The 19,685-nt window shown below is 40.5% G+C and overlaps 1 protein-coding gene across 1 annotated transcript; it reads left to right on the forward strand.

Moving 5' to 3' along the window:
- The first annotated feature begins 14,077 nt into the window (after positions 1-14,077).
- snapc5 (small nuclear RNA activating complex, polypeptide 5) lies at positions 14,078-19,510 on the forward strand. The gene is made up of 4 exons (XM_062062184.1): positions 14,078-14,213; positions 14,872-14,984; positions 17,086-17,166; positions 18,896-19,510. Exons 2-4 carry the CDS (start codon positions 14,895-14,897, stop codon positions 19,085-19,087), a joined length of 363 nt encoding a protein of 120 aa, XP_061918168.1. The 5' UTR covers positions 14,078-14,213; positions 14,872-14,894; the 3' UTR covers positions 19,088-19,510.
- Positions 19,511-19,685: the final 175 nt, after the last annotated feature.

The raw sequence follows: 19,685 nt of genomic DNA on the forward strand, positions 1-19,685 counted from the left end.
AGGATATCACCACATGGGCTCAGGAACACTTCAGAAACCCACTGTCAGTAACTACAGTTGGTCGCTACATCTGTAAGTGCAAGTTAAAACTCTCCTATGCAAGGCGAAAACCGTTTATCAACAACACCCAGAAACGCCATCGGCTTCGCTGGGCCTGAGCTCATCTAAGATGGACTGATACAAAGTGGAAAAGTGTTCTGTGGTCTGACGAGTCCACATTTGAAATTGTTTTTGGTAACTGTGGACGTCGTGTCCTCCGGACCAAAGAGGAAAAGAACCATCTGGATTGTTATAGGCGCAAAGTGTAAAAGCCAGCATCTGTGATGGTATGGGGGTGTATTAGTGCCCAGGGCATGGGTAACTTACACATCTGTGAAGGCACCATTAATGCTGAAAGGTACATACAGGTTTTGGAGCAACTTATGTTGTCATCCAAGCAGCGTTACCATGGACGCCCCTGCTTATTTCAGCAAGACAATGCCAAGCCACGTGTTACATCAACGTGGCTTCATAGTAAAAGAGTGCGGGTACTAGACTGGCCTGCCTGTAGTCCAGACCTGTCTCCCATTGAAAATGTGTGGCGCATTATGAAGCCTAAAATACCACAACGGAGACCCCCGGACTGTTGAACAACTTAAGCTGTACATCAAGCAAGAATGGGAAAAAAATTCCACCTGAGAAGTTTCAAAAATGTGTCTCCTCAGTTCCCAAACGTTTACGTAGTGTTGTTAAAAGGAAAGGCCATGTAACACAGTGGTGAACATGCCCTTTCCCAACTACTTTGGCACGTGTTGCAGCCATGAAATTCCAAGTTAATTATTATTTGCAAAAAAAAAATAATGTTTATGAGTATGAACATCAAATATGTTGTCTTTGTAGTGCATTCAATTGAATATGGGTTAAAAAGGATTTGCAAATCATTGTATTCCGTTTATATTTAACATCTAACACAATTTCCCAACTCATATGGAAACGGGGTTTGTATGTATCCATATTTATGTGCCTCAGTTCATGTTGATTAAAGTGAGCACAATCATCAGGAGCGTGTGCGTGCCGATATGCATGACTTTATGTGTGTGGGAGTTCGGAAACGGATATGTAAAGGCTGAGGTAGTTGCTTGAAAACAAAGGCTCCAGAGTCACATGAGTCTTTCCTTTCACAGGCACCCAAGGCGCCCCGTCCACATCACTGGAACGCTTAAGAGAGAACATCCTGGAGCTTCCACCCCCTCGTTTCCCTTCACCTGACCTACAGCACATCACAGCAATCAATAACACGTTCACATTAGCAAAACAAGAGCAACTATTACAACGATACAGCTGGTGTTTTGGTTGTTAAACTAAATTGTTGTGCAGTCCACTACAAAAAAATAGAACTTTTTGACTTATTTAACCGTTTATTACTCTCATACATACATACTGAAAAGATCATCTTTCACCCTGGATAATTATCTCTTCATCCGACCACTTTTTCAATGCTTTTGCTCTCTGTTTTACGGGCCTGACTGCACTGTTCAAAGGTCACCCCCTCCTCTTTTATGTTCCCTGCCTCTTTTCCTCCTCTCCCTTTTGGGAGGCCCCTCTTCCAATACGCCCAGCATTCCACAGACTGTGGGAGCCCCTTCGAGAGTTCCATAAGCACAGCAGCCGAGCACTCACAGCCACATGCAAGACGACTGTGCTGCGTCCTCAGCTGCCATTAAGTCTCAGCTCCAAGGCTTTGGTTGGGAAGGAGCCGTCAGAGCAGGGTCAGAGTCTGCATGATGACGAGGAAGAGCTAACTGCATCTGGGGGTGATAACTGCAAAGCATTAGCCACTTCCAAGCAGCTGAACCCAGTGCCATGGCAAACATGGGCACCACGGCATGGCCTCTCGTGTGGGTCCTGGAAGGTGTGGCAGCACTCGCTTCTCAAAGCACCTTGTCGTCTGACCTCTTTAAATCCTTGAGGTCAGTACCATACAGACACACTGCTCCAGTTTCAGGCTCCCAGGCAAAGCCAAGTGCAGGCGTACACTACCGTTCAAAAGTTTGGGGTCACATTGAAATGTCCTTATTTTTGAAGGAAAAGCACTGTACTTTTCAATGAAGTTAACTTTAAACTAGTCTTAACTTTAAAGAAATACACTCTATACATTGCTAATGTGGTAAATGACTATTCTAGCTGCAAATGTCTGGTTTTTGGTGCAATATCTACATAGGTGTATAGAGGCCCATTTCCAGCAACTATCACTCCAGTGTTCTAATGGTATACAATGTGTTTGCTCATTGGCTCAGAAGGCTAATTGATGATTAGAAAACCCTTGTGCAATCATGTTCACACATCTGAAAACAGTTTAGCTCGTTACAGAAGCTACAAAACTGACCTTCCTTTGAGCAGATTGAGTTTCTGGAGCATCCCATTTGTGGGGTCAATTAAACGCTCAAAATGGCCAGAAAAAGAGAACTTTCATCTGAAACTCGACAGTCTGTTCTTGTTCTTAGAAATGAAGGCTATTACACAAAATTGTTAGGGTGACCCCAAACTTTTGAACGGTAGTGTACATACTAGTCACACACGGAACACATTGACCATTGAATCCATTCTGTGCCATTGAAGCCATTCTGTGACTGACAGTGGTCCACCTTGACTGTGTTCCCATAGAAAATAATGGGAAAAAATGATCGGTTTCTGTTGGCGGTGAGGTCAACGGCAAGGTCAAACAATCATAACATATTAACTGTACAGTAAACAAGACATCCTGTGTGACATTGTGTGTGTGTTTGTAAAAACAGGGTGTGTGTGATGTGCCAGTGCAGTGGCACTGCGTAGAAGTGCTTGTAGTTAGCGCATGTTGCATGTTGCATGTCTGCTTTCAGCTACTGCCACCGGCTAGCCCTCCTTACGGGGGGGTGAAAAGAGGAGCCGAGTGTTCCTGAGCCCATGTGGTGATATCCTTTACACACTGATGTCGCTTGTTGATGCAGTACAGGCTGAGGGATCGAAGGTCACGGGCTTAGCTGCTTACGTGCAGTGATTTCTCCAGATTCTCTGAACCCTTTGATGATATTACGGAGCGTAGATGGTGAAATCCCTAAATTCCTTGCAATAGCTGGTTGAGAAAGGTTTTTCTTAAACTGTTCAACAATCTGCTCACGCATTTGTTGACAAAGTGGTGACCCTCGCCTCATCCTTGTTTGTGAATGACTGAGCATTTCATGGAATCTACTTTTATACCCAATCATGGCACCCACCTGTTCCCAATTTGCCTGTTCACCTGTGGGATGTTCCAAATAAGTGTTTGATGAGCATTTCTCAACTTTATCAGTATTTATTGCCACCTTTCCCAACTTCTTTGTCACGTGTTGCTGGCATCACATTCTAAAGTTAATGATTATTTGCACAAAAAAAAAATGTTTATCAGTTTGAACATCAAATATGTTGTCTTTGTAGCATATTCAACTGAATATGGGTTGAAAATGATTTGCAAATCATTGTATTCCGTTTATATAAAAAAAGTCTGCGGGCTATAGAGCGTTTTCTATTCGGGCTCCAGTACTCTGGAATGCCCTCCCGGTAACAGTTAGAGATGCTACCTCAGTAGAAGCATTTAAGTCCCATCTTAAAACTCATTTGTATAATCTAGCCTTTAAATAGACCCCCCCTTTTTTAGACCAGTTGATCTGCCGTTTCTTTTCTTCTCTCCTCTTCTCCCCTGTCCCTTGCGAGGGGGAGTTGCATAGGTCCGGTGGCCATGGATGAAGTGCTGGCTGTCCAGAGCCGGGACCCCGGGTGGACCACTAGCCTGTGCATCGGTTGGGGACATCTCTGCGCTGCTGACCCGTCTCCGCTCGGGATGGTTTCCTGTTGGCCCCGCTGTGGACTGGACTCCCGCTGATGTGTTGGATCCACTGTGGACTGGACTTTCACAATGTTATGTCAGACCCACTCGACATCCGTTGCTTTCGGTCTCCCTTAGAGGGGGGGGTTACCCACATATGCGGTCCTCTCCAAGGTTTCTCATAGTCATTCACCGACGTCCCACTGGGGTGAGTTTTTCCTTGCCCGTATGTGGGCTCTGTACCTAGGATGTCGTTGTGGCTTGTACAGCCCTTTGAGACACTTGTGATTTAGGGCTATATAAATAAACATTGATTGATTGATTGATTGATATTTACATCTAACACAATTTCCCAAGTCATATGGAAACGGGCTTTGTACATCTCTTAAAGAAAAATTATGAGTCACTGTAAATACAGTAATTACTTTTTTCAAAGTATTTGTCCTAACACCGCACATAAGTGTAAAAAGAAGTTAAATTTTTTAATAGTAAAATCTGAAAATATGTTGTTTATCAAGCAATGACGAGCATGATGACACTTTCCATACCCTCCAAGAATTTGTAATGTTGTTATCGCACCAATTCACGCATTCACCTGTGAATTATGTGCGGCCTTGCAGCTTTGTCTAATACAGGGGTCGCCAACCTTTTTGAAACCAAGAGCTACTTCTTGGGTACTGATTAATGCGAAGGGCTACCAGTTTGATACACACTTAAATAAATTGCCAGAAATAGCCAATTTGCTCAATTTACCTTTAACTCTATGTTATTATTAATAATTAATGATATTTACACTTAATTGAACGGTTTAAAAGAGGAGAAAACACGAAAAAAAATGACAATTAAATTTTGAAACATAGTTTATCTTCAATTTCGACTCTTTAAAATTCAAAATTCAACCGAAAAAAAAGAAGAGAAAAACTAGCTAATTCGAATCTTTTTGAAAAAATAAAAAAAATAATTTATGGAACATCATTAGTAATTTTTCCTGATTAAGATTAATTTTAGAATTTTGATGACATGTTTTAAATACCGGTAGGTTAAAATCCAATCTGCACTTTGTTAGAATATATAACAAATTGGACCAAGCTATATTTCTAACAAAGACAAATCATTATTTCTTCTAGATTTTCCAGAACAAAAATTTTAAAAGACATTCAAAAGACTTTGAAATAAGATTTAAATTTGATTCTACAGATTTTCCAGAATCTTTTTTTTGAATTTTAATCATAATAAATTTGAAGAAATATTTCACAAATATTCTTCGTCGAAAAAACAGAAGCTAAAATGAAGAATTAAATTAAAATTAATTTATTATTCTTTACAATAAAAAAAATAAAAAAAATGTACTTGAACATTGATTTAAATTGTCAGTAAAGAAGAGGAAGGAATTTAAAAGGTAAAAATGTATATGTGTTTAAGAATCCTAAAATCATTTTTAAGGTTGTATTTTTTCTCTAAAATTGTTTTTCTGAAAGTTATAAGAAGCAAAGTAAAAAAATTAATGAATTTATTTAAACAAGTGAAGACCAAGTCTTTAAAATATTTTCTTGGATTTTCAAATTCTATTTGAGTTTTGTCTCTCTTAGAATTAAAAATGTCGGGCAAAGCGAGACCAGCTTGCTAGTAAATAAATACAATTTTAAAAATAGAGGCAGCTCACTGGTAAGTGCTGCTATTTGAGCTATTTTTAGATCAGGCCAGTGGGCTACTCATCTGGTCCTTACGGGCTACCTGGTGCCCGCGGGCACCGCATTGGTGACCCCTGCTCTAATCCATGCAATTTCCCTGCACATTTTCGACAATTTATTGTCATTTGAGTTTGTTCCTTTGCAGCACTCAAATGTGCACGTCAACTGTCTAATCAAAATGTATGTTTGTGTCACGGCGCGGGCTCTAACCCGCTTTCCTTCAGCAGCTGGGTCTGCCAGCGCCTCCGTTGGCAGCGCGCCAGGACACGCCCCTGCCCGCGCTGGCCGGCAAAGCTGCAATTTTTGTGTACCGTTACACCCTTAGTTAGAACAGAGACAATTCTAGAGTCCTGTAGTCAGTCTCCAGTTGTGCCAATGTGCTGTGATTATTAATGCTCACATCTGGATGGACTTAGTCAAGGAATCCTATAAAGAACCTAATGGGGTCTTCTAACATTTTTCGGTGACTGATAAAGAGCCATTTCTCTTGTTCACATCAATGAGCACCATCTGTGATTTATTATGTTTTCACTTGTTCTCCTTTGGTGTTATGAAGTGAGGGGTTTGGAGAGACTTGCATGCTTTCAAAGTTATGTACAAAAGTCATGGATTGTATATGGGCAGCTTCCAGAAACAAGTCCATGTCAGAAAACCAACAAATTTAGCTAAATTTTTGTTTCATCTGACCACAGAACTTTCCTCCAGAAGGTCTTATCTTTATATTTATTTATTTTTTAACACTGTGGCACTTTGAGGTTGTTTGCTCAACGTAAAGTGCTTTTTACAAATAAAATCTATTATTATTATTATTATTATCTTTGTCCATGTGATGTCAGATGAAACAAAAATGTTGCTGTTTGGCCACAATACTCAGCAATATGTTTGGAGGAGAAAAGGTGAGGCCATTAATCCCAGGAACACCACCCTACCGTCAAGCATGGTGGTGGTTGTATTGTGCTCTGGTCCTGTTTTGCTGCCAATGGAACTGGTGCTTTACAGAGAGTAAACGGGACAATGAAAAAGGAGGATTACCTCCAAATTCTTAAGGACAAGCTAAAATCATCAGCCCGGAGGTTGGGTCTTGGATAGGTTCCAGCACCCCCTGCGACCCTGAAAGGGACAAGTGGTAGAAAATGGATGGATGGTTTCAATGTTACTATTGGCATTAGCTGTTTTCAACTGTACTGCTATAAATGATAGACAGACAGATACTAATAAAAGGCTTGCTGTATTTATATTGCGATAGTTTTATATCTAATAAGAATCTTACTGTATTTGTGTTACAATTGACAATGATACCTACCTTCGCTCCTGAGGTTTAGGTAGCATCCAGTGGTGAAACCATTCACCCATCCATTTTCTACCACTTGTCCCTCTTGGAGTGGCGGGGGTGACTGGAGCCTATCCCAGCTGCATTCGGGCGTAAGACGGGATACACCCTGGACAAGTCGCCACCTTGTTGTAAATCATGGGTGTCGAACTCTGGCCCGCATTCACCGCTAATACTCATACTTGCCAACCCTCCCGATTTTCAGTGCCCCTCTCGAAAGTCTCGAATTTCTCCCGATTTCCACCCGGACGACAATATTGGGGGCGTGCCTTAAAGGCACTGCCTTTAGCGTCCTCTACAACCTGTCGTCACGTCTGCTTTTCCTCCATACAAACAGCGTGCCGGCCCCTGTCACATGATATATGCGGCTTTTACACACACATAAGTGAATGCAAGGCATACTTGATCAACAGCCATACAGGTCACACTGAGGGTGGCCGTATAAACAACTTTAACACTGTTACAAATATGCGCCACACTGTGAACCCACACCAAACAAGAATGACAAACACATTTCGGGAGAACGTCCGCACCGTAACACAACATAAACACAACAGAACAAATACCCAGAACCCCTTGCAGCACTAACTCTTCCGGGACGCTACAATATACACCCCCCGCTACCACCAAACCCCGCCCACCTGAGCCCCGACATTAATGAACTAGCATCCAAGAAAAGATGGCAGGTACACTACCGTTCAAAAGTTTGGGGTCACATTGAAATGTCCTTATTTTTGAAGGAAAAGCACTGTACTTTTCAATGAAGTTAACTTTAAACTAGTCTTAACTTTAAAGAAATACACTCTATACATTGCTAATGTGGTAAATGACTATTCTAGCTGCAAATGTCTGGTTTTTGGTGCAATATCTACATAGGTGTATAGAGGCCCATTTCCAGCAACTATCACTCCAGTGTTCTAATGGTACAATGTGTTTGCTCATTGGCTCAGAAGGCTAATTGATGATTAGAAAACCCTTGTGCAATCATGTTCACACATCTGAAAACAGTTTAGCTCGTTACAGAAGCTACAAAACTGACCTTCCTTTGAGCAGATTGAGTTTCTGGAGCATCACATTTGTGGGGTCAATTAAACGCTCAAAATGGCCAGAAAAAGAGAACTTTCATCTGAAACTCGACAGTCTATTCTTGTTCTTAGAAATGAAGGCTATTCCACAAAATTGTTTGGGTGACCCAAAACTTTTGCACGGTAGTGTATCTGGCTTGGGCACATCCGATTAGATCAGTGTGTTGCAAATTGAGCAGCTTAAAGTCCTGAATGGTTGATTTATTCATTGTTATTTTATTTTCAAATTTATTAGCCTGTGGAAAAAGTTAATGTTGATATTTACCTCAGAAGGCTGCGAATAGAAAAAAGCATTCAATTTTTATTTAAATTGTATTTGATATGCCATTGATATTTTTGAATTATTATTATTATTATTTGAAACTGGATTTTGCATGTCACTATAAAGTGATAATATTCAATGCAAAACTTGTTTGGGTCCCTATTAAAAGGTTAATTTGTTCAACCTTGGCCCGCGGCTTTGTTCAGTTTTACATTTTGACCCACTCTGTGTTTGAGTTTGACACCCCTGGACAAGTCGCCACCTTGTTGTAAATCATGTTGACACACGACACACTAAACCTTTTTGAAAACAAGTATGAACACTGAGTGACAACCGTAAAAACAACATTTGGAGGTTACAATAGTAACTGCTCACTACAGTTTGTATCCAAGTGTGATTTAGGCTAGCAAGTGGGGATTTTACTTAGCCAAACACGCTGTTTTTTATTTTGTTTTAAAGTTGCATGTATAACCCTAACCCTAACCCTAACCCTACAATATATAAATGTTGAGACGTTTCTTACCGTGTGAAATGTCAGAAAACCTTCAAAATAAATGGGATAAGGTGGTGCAAGTTGCAGTTTGTTACCAGGAGATGTCGCTAAATACTAGCAAAGCATGCTAGTGTTGCCTTTAAGGGTTCCTTTGAGTGTCGTACATTCTTGTTTCTCCTTCGTTTTTTTTAAATAAACCTTTATTTATAATGTTCAACATTTACAAACAGGCAAAGAAACAATAATAATCAAAACAAGTACAGAAACAGTACAATACAGCGAGAGGGGGTTGTAAACTCAATAAAGCAGCTAAAGTAGAATGCAAAATATATATATATGTAACAAGTTTTTTTTGTTGTTTTTTTGTCAGGTTTTTTCAAAGATGATGCATATATTTCAAAACTACAGCCTGAATGAAAACAATTGTTTAAATCACCCTGTATAACAAAATAATGCACATATTGAGGATGAACAATGAACAACAAAGAGTGTGTGAAATAATAAAAGGATACGGTCATTGCCTTTAAAAAGAGGTTTTCCTTGAAGCATCTCTGCCATGATGCAGCCTACTGACCAAATTATTTTATTTATTTTTTTTAAATTTTATAAGCCTTTATTTATAAATTGCAACATTTACAAACACTTGAGAAATAATAATAATCAAATAAGTACAAAAACAGTACAAAAGAATGCCAGGGGGTTGTAAACTCAATAAAGTAACTAAAATAGAATGCAAAATATATATATGGAACAAAGTGCAAAGCCATAGGCTCACACAAGTTCCGTAAATAATTTAAATTTGGAACAGAGCATCATCGTTTTCACAGGTTGTTAGAGGTAGAGAGTGTTTTAACGTAGAGTTTTAATTCTTTTTTAAAGGCACAAAAAACAGGTCGGGTATTGAGAAACATACATTTATGAATATAAAACTTAGACAATAGTATAATGAGGTTGCAAAGGTAAAATTCATTTTCAAAAAAGTTTCTCATACTGTGTATATCCAAATAGCACATCTTTAAATCAAAGCACACATTTGTCATGAATATTGTCCAGGATGAAAGAACAGATGTACTGCCATAGTGATCGAGTCCAAAACAGGTGGTAAACAGTCTCTAGATGCATGTTACATAAGGTGCAGATAGCATCAATGTCCTTCTTATATCTAACCATCACAGTCTTTACAGGGTAATAACCATGAATGATTTTTGAAAGAAATCTCTTTGACTTTGTTGGTAAGTAAATACCTGTTAGGAAGAGACCACGTTTTGACCCAGCAGATGTCATTCAAAACATTATTCCAGAGCGCAATTACATAGGAGACAGACACACAATCATTTTGGAATAAGCTGCAAATGTTTCTGTTATTTTTCTGATCAAAGCAAAGTTTCCCCACAGAAGTGTCAAGTGGATCATTCACAATTGTTACAGCAGAAAGAGGAGATGAGTAAGCCCTGTACAACGTAACAACACCTGTTGGAATGGCATCAAATACAATGGCAAATTGTTTGGGAGTCACAGGGACCTTAAAATGGTTGAAAAATTATCCATCCATCCATCCATCTTCTTCCGCTTATCCAAGGTCGGGTCGCGGGGGCAGCAGCCTAAGCAGGGAAGCCCAGACTTTCCTCTCCCCAGCTCCAATCAGCCGCCTCGACAATAGAGGCACGGAACATGGTCCACTCGGACTCAATGTCCAGCACCTCCCTTGTGACATGTTCAAAGTTCTTCCGGAGGTGGGAATTGAAACTCTCTCTGACAGGAGACTCTGCCAGACGTTCCCAGCAAACCCTCACAATGCGTTTGGGCCTGCCAGGTCTGTCTGACATCCTCCCCCACCATAGCAGCCAACTCACCACCCTGGTGAGGTGGTGATCTGTAGAAAGCTCCGCCCCTCTCTTCACCCGAGTGTCCAAAACATGAGGCCGCAAATCCGATGACACAACTACAAAGTCGATCATGGAACTGCGGCCTAGGGTGTCCTGGTGCCAAGTGCACATATGGACACCCTTATGTTTGAACATGGTGTTTGTTATGGACAATCTGTGACGAGCACAAAAGTCCAATAACAAAACACCACTCGGGTTCAGATCCGGGCGGCCATTCTTCCCAATCACGCCTCTCCAGGTTTCACTGTCGTTGCCAACATGAGCGTTGAAGTCACCCAGTAGATCAAGGGAATCACCCGGGGGAGCACTTTCCAGTACTCCCTCGAGTGTATCCAAAAAGGGTGGGTGCTCTGAACTTCTGTTTGGTGCGTAAGCACAAACAACAGTCAGGACCCGTCCCCCCACCCGAAGGCGAAGGGAGGCTATCCTCTTGTCCACCGGGTTGAACTCCAACGTGCAGGCTTTGAGCCTGGGGGCAACAAGAATTGCTACCCCAGCTTGTCGCCTCTCACTGCGTGCAACGCCAGTGTGGAAGAGAGTCCAGCCCCTCTCGAGAGAACTGGTTCCAGAGCCCTTGCTTTGCGTCGAGGTGAGTCCGACTTTATCCAGCCGGAACTTTTCTACCTCGCGCACAAGCTCAGGCTCCTCCCCCCCAGCGAGGTGACGTTCCACGTCCCAAGAGCTATCTTATGTAGCCGAGGATCGGACCGCCAAGTGCCCTGCACCCGACCTCTATTTCCCCTCCCATGAGTGGTCAGACCATTGGAGGGGGGACCCACGTTGCCTCTTCGGGCTGTGCCCGGCCTGGCCCCATGGGGACAGGCCCGGCCACCAGGCGCTCGCCATCGTGCCCCAACTCCGGGCCTGTCTCCAAAGGGGGGCCCCGGTGACCCGCGTCCGGGCAAGGGAAATCTGAATCCTTGTTGTTTCATTGCCATAGAAGTCTTCGAGCTGCTCTTTGTCTGATCCCTCACCTAGGACCTGTTTGTCTTGGGAGACCCTACCAGGGGGCATGAAAGCCCCCGGACAACATAGCTCCTAGGATCATTGGATCATTAAAATGGTTGAGAAATTATTGGTAATTAAAAAGTTTACCTTCCTTATTGAAAAGCTGACTCACTAAAATAATATCATTCTTGAACCAATTGTTGAGGAAAAGGGAATTTATTTTGTAACATATGTCTTTCTTGTTCCAGATGAAGTATTTTGTAGGTGAGAAATTGTGCTCGTATATAAGAGCCAGAAGGTCTTGTTTGTGGAAGTTTGAAAGAGCAACATGAATCCTAACAAAAATTTTAGGCCTCCAAGGTTATAAAATGCATGATGAGAAATGAAGTTCCAAATTGAGGAAGGGTCTTTCAAATAGTGTCTTATTCCATTAATCTTGAAGGTGTTGTTTAATGTAGTCCATCCGTCCATTTTCTACCGCTTGTCCTTTTCGGGGTAGCGGGGGGTGCTGGAGCCTATCTCAGCTGCATTCGGCCAGAACGCGGAGTACACCCTGGACAAGTCGCCACCTCATCACAGGGCCAACACAGATAGACAGACAACATCCACACTCACATTCACACACTAGGGACCATTTAGTGTCGCCAATCTCCCTATCCCCAGGTGCATGTCTTTGGAGGAGGGAGGAGCCTATCCCCAGGTGCATGTCTTTGAAGGAGGGAGGAGCCTATCCCCAGGTGCATGTCTTTGGAGGAGGGAGGAGCCTATCCCCAGGTGCATGTCTTTGGAGGTGGGAGGGGCCTATCCCCAAGTGCATGTCTTTGGAGGTGGGAGGAAGCCGGAGTACCCGGAGGGAACCCACGCAGTCACGAGGAGAACATGCAAACTCCACACAGAAAGATCCCGAGCCCGGGATTGGACTCAGGACCTTCATATTGTGAGGCACATGCACTAACCCTTAAATCCACCGTGCTGCCCTGTTTAGTGTAGTGAAATCCAGAAAGTTTAGACCACCCTGATTGTAATTGTTCATTATAACAGATTTCTTAATATAATGAATTTTGTTTTTCCAAATAAAGTCAACAAGTATTTTGTCAATAGTCTTACATATTTTTTGGTTAACATCTACAGAAATAGCCGCATACGTAAGCCTGGACATACCTTCTGCTTTGGAAAGCAAGGTTCTGCCTTTTCAGGATAAATCTCTCTGTAGCCATTGGTTAAATCTTTTCTTAGTTTTTTCTACAATTGGAGTAAAGTGCAAGACTGATCTAGAACTCTGATTTTTAGTAATAAGTATTCCTAGGTAATTAATACTCTCCTTAATTGGAATTTTAGACATAATTTCACATCTCTTCACATCCATTAGTTCACACTTATTCGCATTTAAACGGAGACCAGAAGCCAAAGAGAATACATGTATCACATCCAAGGCAAGAGGAATTTGAGAAGAGTCCTTCAAAAAGAGTTGTTGTGTCGTCAGCCAGTTGGTTGATAATTATTTCTCTGTCTTGAACTCTCCTGAAGGAATCAATAAAGTACTATCTAATATAGAGATCCCCTTTAAACGACTAGTTTTTATATGAACCGATAACAATTGGGTGGCTAACAAAAAATAAATATGGAGAAATGGGACATCCTTGCCGTATCCCACGTTTTAATTCGAACCTTGGAGATGTACCAGATTTTAGCAACAGGCAACTGCAACCCTTGACTAACACCCTCCCCCCTCCACATCCCACCTCCCCGGATTGTAAATAACCAAATGTAAATAATCAAATGTATTTCTAATGTATATACTTGTTGTTATGCTTTCTGAGCTCACTATGTTCTCTGCTCGCTGTACATATCCTACCAAGTCAGACCTACACTGTTTCAATGTCCATTTCTCTGATGATACAATTGTTGATGACTGAAGCACTGATATCAACTAAACCCTCCTCATCCCACCCCCCGGATTGTAAATAATTCAATGTATATACTCTGATGATTAACTTGTGTGATGACTGTATTATGATGATAGTATATATTTGTACCATGAATTGATTAACTTAAACAAGTCCATTTAGTGGTCATTTGTACGGAATATGTACTGTACTGTGCAATCTACTAATAAAAGTATCAATCAATCAAAGTTTCAAGCTTTATCGAGCTATGGGTGTCGTACTTTTTTTTTTTTTAAATTTAATTAATTTAAATTTAATTTAATTTAATTTGATAAACCTTTATTTATAAATTGCAACATTTAGAAACAATTGAGAAATAATAAAAATCAAAATAAGTACAAAAACCGTACAAAACAGCGCGGGGTTGTAAACTCAATAAAGTAACTAAAATAGAATGCAAAATATATATATATATAACAAAGTGCAAAGCCCGGGTGTCGTACATTGAACTGCCAATGGGCTTTTGGAATTACGTCACTAAAATAACCAACCTTTTTAATAAACAAAATGGATGTGGCTTTTTATCTCGTAAAGTGATGTTTCTTTACATGCTAAAAGTAAAACGTAACAATAAACAAATAACAAAATAATAAAAAGCCTTTTTTGGGGGGGCCGGAAATGACGTAGAGCAGCAGGAAGTAAGCCGGAAGCAAGGAGTGTGTACGTCTGATATTAGGCTCTCGTTGTTTCCCAGCAGAAGCGCGCTGCTACAGGTTGTTAAAATGCAGCTGTAAACCTTGTTTTACATTGAGGTAATGTTAATATTCTCAACTGAAACGTTTGGGAAATAACCTGTTGTTTTGACGATGCGTTTATCCTGAATGTTGAACCGTTAACTGTTTGTGTAGCCTTAAGTGTAACATTCATCCATGTAACATGCGCATTAAGTCTAACATTCATGCATGTAACATGCACATTAAGTGTAATATTCATGTATGTAACATGCACATTAAGTGTAACATTCATGCATGTAACATGCACATTAAGTGTAACATTCATGCATGTAACATGCACATTAAGTGTAACATTCATGTATGTAACATGCACATTAAGTCTAACATTCATGCATGTAACATGCACATTAAGTGTAATATGCATGTATGTAACATGCACATTAAGTGTAACATTCATGCATGTAACATGCACATTAAGTATAATATTCATGTATGTAACATGCACATTAAGTGTAACATTCATGCATGTAACATGCACATTAAGTGTAACATTCATGCATGTAACATGCACCTTAAGTGTAACATTCATAAGTGTAACATTCATGCATGTAACATGCACATGTGTTCCTACCTCAATGACGATGTGCTCAACAGACCAAACAATGTTCTGTTATTTATATCAACACGTTGGCGTGGTGGGAATGAAACAAATGAATACTCTGTGCATTCCATTTAGCTGCTGGTGTGTAACCGGTAAAGATGCACAGCCGCTTGCAGGAGTTGAAGAAGGAAGAGGAGACCCTCCTCAAAATCAAAGTCATGCTCCAAGACCAGCTGAACAGGTTAAAGGTGAGCATTACATTTGTTAATAAACTGTCTTTGTATAGACAATGTGTTATATCTAGAAGTGTCCGATAATGGCTTTCTTGCCGATATCCGATATTGTCCAACTCTTTATTACCGATTCCGATATCAACCGATATATATACAGTCGTGAAATTAACACATCATTATGCCTACCGTATTTTCCGCATTATAAAGCGCACCGGATTATAAGGCGCACCTTCAATGAATGGCCTATTTTAAAACGTTATTCATATATAAGGCGCGCCGTATTATAAGGCGCACCTTCAATGAATGGCCTATTTTAAAACGTTGTTCATATATAAGGCGCACCGCGTTATAAGGCGCATAGAATAGACGCTACAGTAGAGGCTGGGGTTACGTTATGCATCCATTAGATGGAGCTGCGCTAAAGGGAATGCCAACAAAACAGTCAGATAGGTCAGTCAAACTTTATTAATAGATTACAAACCAGCGTTCTGACAACTCCGTTCACTCCCGAAATGAATAAACAGCTGTTTTATTATTTCCCCGAGGTAAAGTCAGTGACGTGGTGTTTTGTTTATCTTTTAACAACAGCAAGGTACAACATGTAGTGCAACATTTGATCAACAAATCAAAACACACCTATTCCTGACTGCTTATTCATTGTAATCATCTTATCTTCTCTATCTTTGTTGTTGTTGTTTTTATCCAATTTGATTTTATTGTTTTGACTTTGTACGGTGTCCTTGAGTGCCCAGAAAGGTGCCTTATAAATAAAATGTATTATTATTATTATTATTATTTATATCACATAGTGGAGGGGAACTTTTCCCTGATTCAATAAACAGGTAAAAAAACAGTGATACTGTTACGGTAAATCAAACGTTAGTGCAATCACAATATAGTAACACTCCAAATAGTGCAGAGCAATAACAATATATCAATAACTCAACCTTGCTCAAACGTTAATGTCACACAACACAACACAACACACAAAATAAACATGTAAAGCTCACTTTATGAAGTTATTCCTCATCCACGAATCCCTCGAATTCTTCTTCTTCAGTGTCCGAATTAAACAGTTGAGCAAATACGGCATCCAACATGCCCGCTGCTGCTCTATTCCCGTGTTCTACTGCCTGACTGATCCCCTTAAGTTTAAACTCTGCGTCGTAAGCGTGTCTCTTAATAGGAGCCATTTTGGGGTCTTTACATAAACACACAAATGGAAATGAAACGGAACGCCTCGCGCAGTCATATATCCCAGCATGCACCGCGCGCTTCTTCTTCTACGTTAAGCAGCCGCCGACTTCATTTTCCCCCGTAGAAGAAGAAGCGCTTCGTAGAAGAAGGTATCGTAGTTGCGAGACCTGTTGTGGGTCATTATTGGTCCATATATAAGGCGCACCGGATTATAAGGCGCACTGTCAGCTTTTGAGAAAATTGGAGGTTTTTAGGTGCGCCTTATAGTGCGGAAAATACAGTAATTTTGTTGTGATGCCCCGCTGGATGCATTAAACAATGTAACAAGGTTTTCCAAAATAAATCAACTCAAGTTATGGAAAAAGGTGGGGAGGGTAGTACAATATACACAGTGTATTGTAGCGTCTTGGAAGAGGTAGTGCTGCAAGGGGTTCTGGGTATTTCTTTATGTTGTGTTACGGTGCGGATGGTCTCCCGAAATGTGTTTGTCATTCTTGTTTGGTGTGGGTTCACAGTGTGGCGCATATTTGTAACAATGTTAAACTTGTTTATACGGCCACCCTCGGTGTGACCTGTATGGCTGTTGACCAAGTATGTCTTGCATCAGTTCGTAATGAGTAAAGCCGGTAGATATTATGTGACCGGGATGGCATGCACGTAAAGGAAGTGCCTTAAAGGTTTATTGTCTCTCTGTACTTCTCCCTACGGCCGTGTACACAGCTGCGTTTTAAAAAGTCATACATTTTACTTTTTGAAACCTATACCGATAATTTTTAAACCGATACCGATCATTTCCGATATTACATTTAAAAGCATTTATTGGCCGATATTATCGGCAGTCCGATATTATTGGACATCCCTAGTTATATCCATATCAAATGATGTACGTTTAGTAATATGTATGTCATTTGTGTTTCAGTTTGAAGAAGGGGCCTTGAAATCAATAATTAAAGCTCAGACTGAGGAAGGAGTATCTGAATGCCCGTCTCCAGAAATTGAGGTACCGTACCAGAGAGTGTGCATCAAGAGTTTAAAATATGGCTGACATTACGGTGGCATGCATGGACAAATGTGCAGCAACCTCCGAGCACAGAAATGACCAAAAAACTAATACATTTGCTTTCAATGGAGCCTATGGGTGTCGCTCTATTCTGCCTACAAAGCCCTTAAAAAACATCCAAACACCTCCATTAAGGTTTTATATACATGCTATAAGTACCGTATTTTTCGGACTATAAGGCGCACTTAAAATCCTTTCATTTTCTCAAAACTCGACAGTGCGCCTTATAACCCGGTTCGCCTAATGTAAGGAATAATTTTGGTTGTGCTTACCGAACTCACATATCACCACATGAGCCCATGTGGTGATATCCTTTACACACTGATGTCGCTTGTTGATGCAGTACAGCCTGAGGGATCGAAGGTCACGGGCTTAGCTGCTTACGTGCAGTGATTTCTCCAGATTCTCTGAACCCTTTGATGATATTACGGAGCGTAGATGGTGAAATCCCTAAATTCCTTGCAATAGCTGGTTGAGAAAGGTTTTTCTTAAACTGTTCAACAATTTGCTCCCGCATTTGTTGACAAAGTGGTGACCCTCGCCCCATCCTTGTTTGTGAATGACTGAGCATTTCATGGAATCTACTTTTATACCCAATCATGGCACCCACCTGTTCCCAATTTGCCTGCTCACCTGTGGGATGTTCCAAATAAGTGTTTGATGAGCATTCCTCAACTTTATCAGTATTTATTGCCACCTTTCCCAACTTCTTTGTCACGTGTTGCTGGCATCAAATTCTAAAGTTAATGATTATTTGCAACAAAAAAAAATGTTTATCAGTTTGAACATCAAATATGTTGTCTTTGTAGCATATTCAACTGAATATGGGTTGAAAATGATTTGCAAATCATTGTATTCCGTTTATATTTACATCTAACACAATTTCCCAACTCATATGGAAACAGGGTTTGTACATGAATGCCTATCTGATAGTGAGTACATGAATCTGAGATTGAGTCTATGAAAAAGCTGCATATTCCAGTGTTTCTCATAAACTGCCAAGATACCTGTGGCGGTGGGGGCGCGGCTATGGGCGTGGTCACCATGACATTTGCATAATTTACTACAATGATATGATTTTCTCTAAAAAGGCTAAAAAAAATGTATACTTACTAATTAATAACAGTTTTGTTTTAAACGTCCATCCATCTATCCATTTTACAATATAATTACAACACTTTATGTAAATATTTATATACAGGTTTGAACAATAAGTTATTCACTGAAATATATTTATTAACTGTGGTTCTTACAAAAAATATATCTTACAAAATATAAAAGCTAAAATGTCTCTTAAAGCTCTGCCCCTTTAATTAGTGCATACTAAATAATTTAACTTTAGCTTACTACTACAACCATATTATTTACCAGCAACATAAAGTGAAACAGAGGCAGAGGTGTCCTGCCACAGTCAGTAACAAATAAACAGAAAACAGTAATGGTCAAATACAAATAAGGCAACAAGAGAAGTATCCTACACTTCTCTTTTGTAAAGTAAATCTGAACATCCGATACGGGCATCTACATCAACTATATGATTTGCCTGAGAAGCTGGACAGGACAAAAAAAAAAAAAAAAACGTAATTACGGACGTAATTATTTTGTGGCGGGCCGCCACAAATAAATGAATGTGTGGGAAACTCTATTCACACCGTTTTGCTCTTTCCAGACCAACATCAACCTCGACGACGAGAACACGATCAACTGCACCAAGCTTCTGCTGAACACTGCTACAGATTATGACATGGAAGACGACGACGAGGAAGAGGAGGAGGAGGAAGACGAGGGGAACAATGAAGAGGGTGACAACGCGTTTGGTTTTGCACCTATTGAGGATGAAGAAGAAGACGACGATTACTGAGCCGCACAAACGCTTAACGTGGCGTTGTTGTTTCTAGATTTGTTAACCTGTGTATTACTTTGGTGTGAGAAGGTATATTTATTGTCACGGAGCGTGTAGCAGTCGGCTTGATGTGCGGTGCTCATGGTCTCCTCTATTCAGCTGTAGAATCCACGTTTCCAACTTCATGAGGATCGTCACACCAAAGTGAAGCAGTAGGTGCTTCTACTCTATTAGATGCCACAAATCAGGTGTTAAAATGTGCCTGTTCGCATGAAACAGTATGGCTGGGCCACATGGGAAATTGCATTAGCACAAAATAAACATTTTGTATTTGTTTTTATGTTGTATATGAATATTTTCATTTGTTGTTGCATTTTATTGCTAATTATGACAAAGGTACGGCGATGCTTTTTTTCAGATGGAATAAAGTGTTAGACAGTTCTTGTCCCTTTGTCTGTACAGATGCCTCACTGAGCCAATAGTCATGTTTTTTATTCCCGTTCTGACCTGGGCCAATGGGTTATGCAGTGTAAACACTTTCTGCCAACAAACCATTCAGCGTTCTCAGCTAAAACAATGCAGCACGGCAGCTTTTGTACACGCTTGTTGCTACAAG

The sequence above is a fragment of the Entelurus aequoreus genome, linkage group LG10 (assembly GCF_033978785.1).
Source record: "Entelurus aequoreus isolate RoL-2023_Sb linkage group LG10, RoL_Eaeq_v1.1, whole genome shotgun sequence".
NCBI classification, from domain to species: Eukaryota; Metazoa; Chordata; class Actinopteri; order Syngnathiformes; family Syngnathidae; genus Entelurus; species Entelurus aequoreus.

Excerpts from the sequence above, each read along its gene's own strand:
- snapc5 (XM_062062184.1), top strand. The coding sequence starts at position 14,895 with ATGCACAGCCGCTTGCAGGAGTTGAAGAAGGAAGAGGAGACCCTCCTC. Across the intron at positions 14,985-17,085 it reads ACCAGCTGAACAGGTTAAAG|TTTGAAGAAGGGGCCTTGAA; the intron begins GTGAGCATTACA and ends TTTGTGTTTCAG. Across the intron at positions 17,167-18,895 it reads GCCCGTCTCCAGAAATTGAG|ACCAACATCAACCTCGACGA; the intron begins GTACCGTACCAG and ends TGCTCTTTCCAG.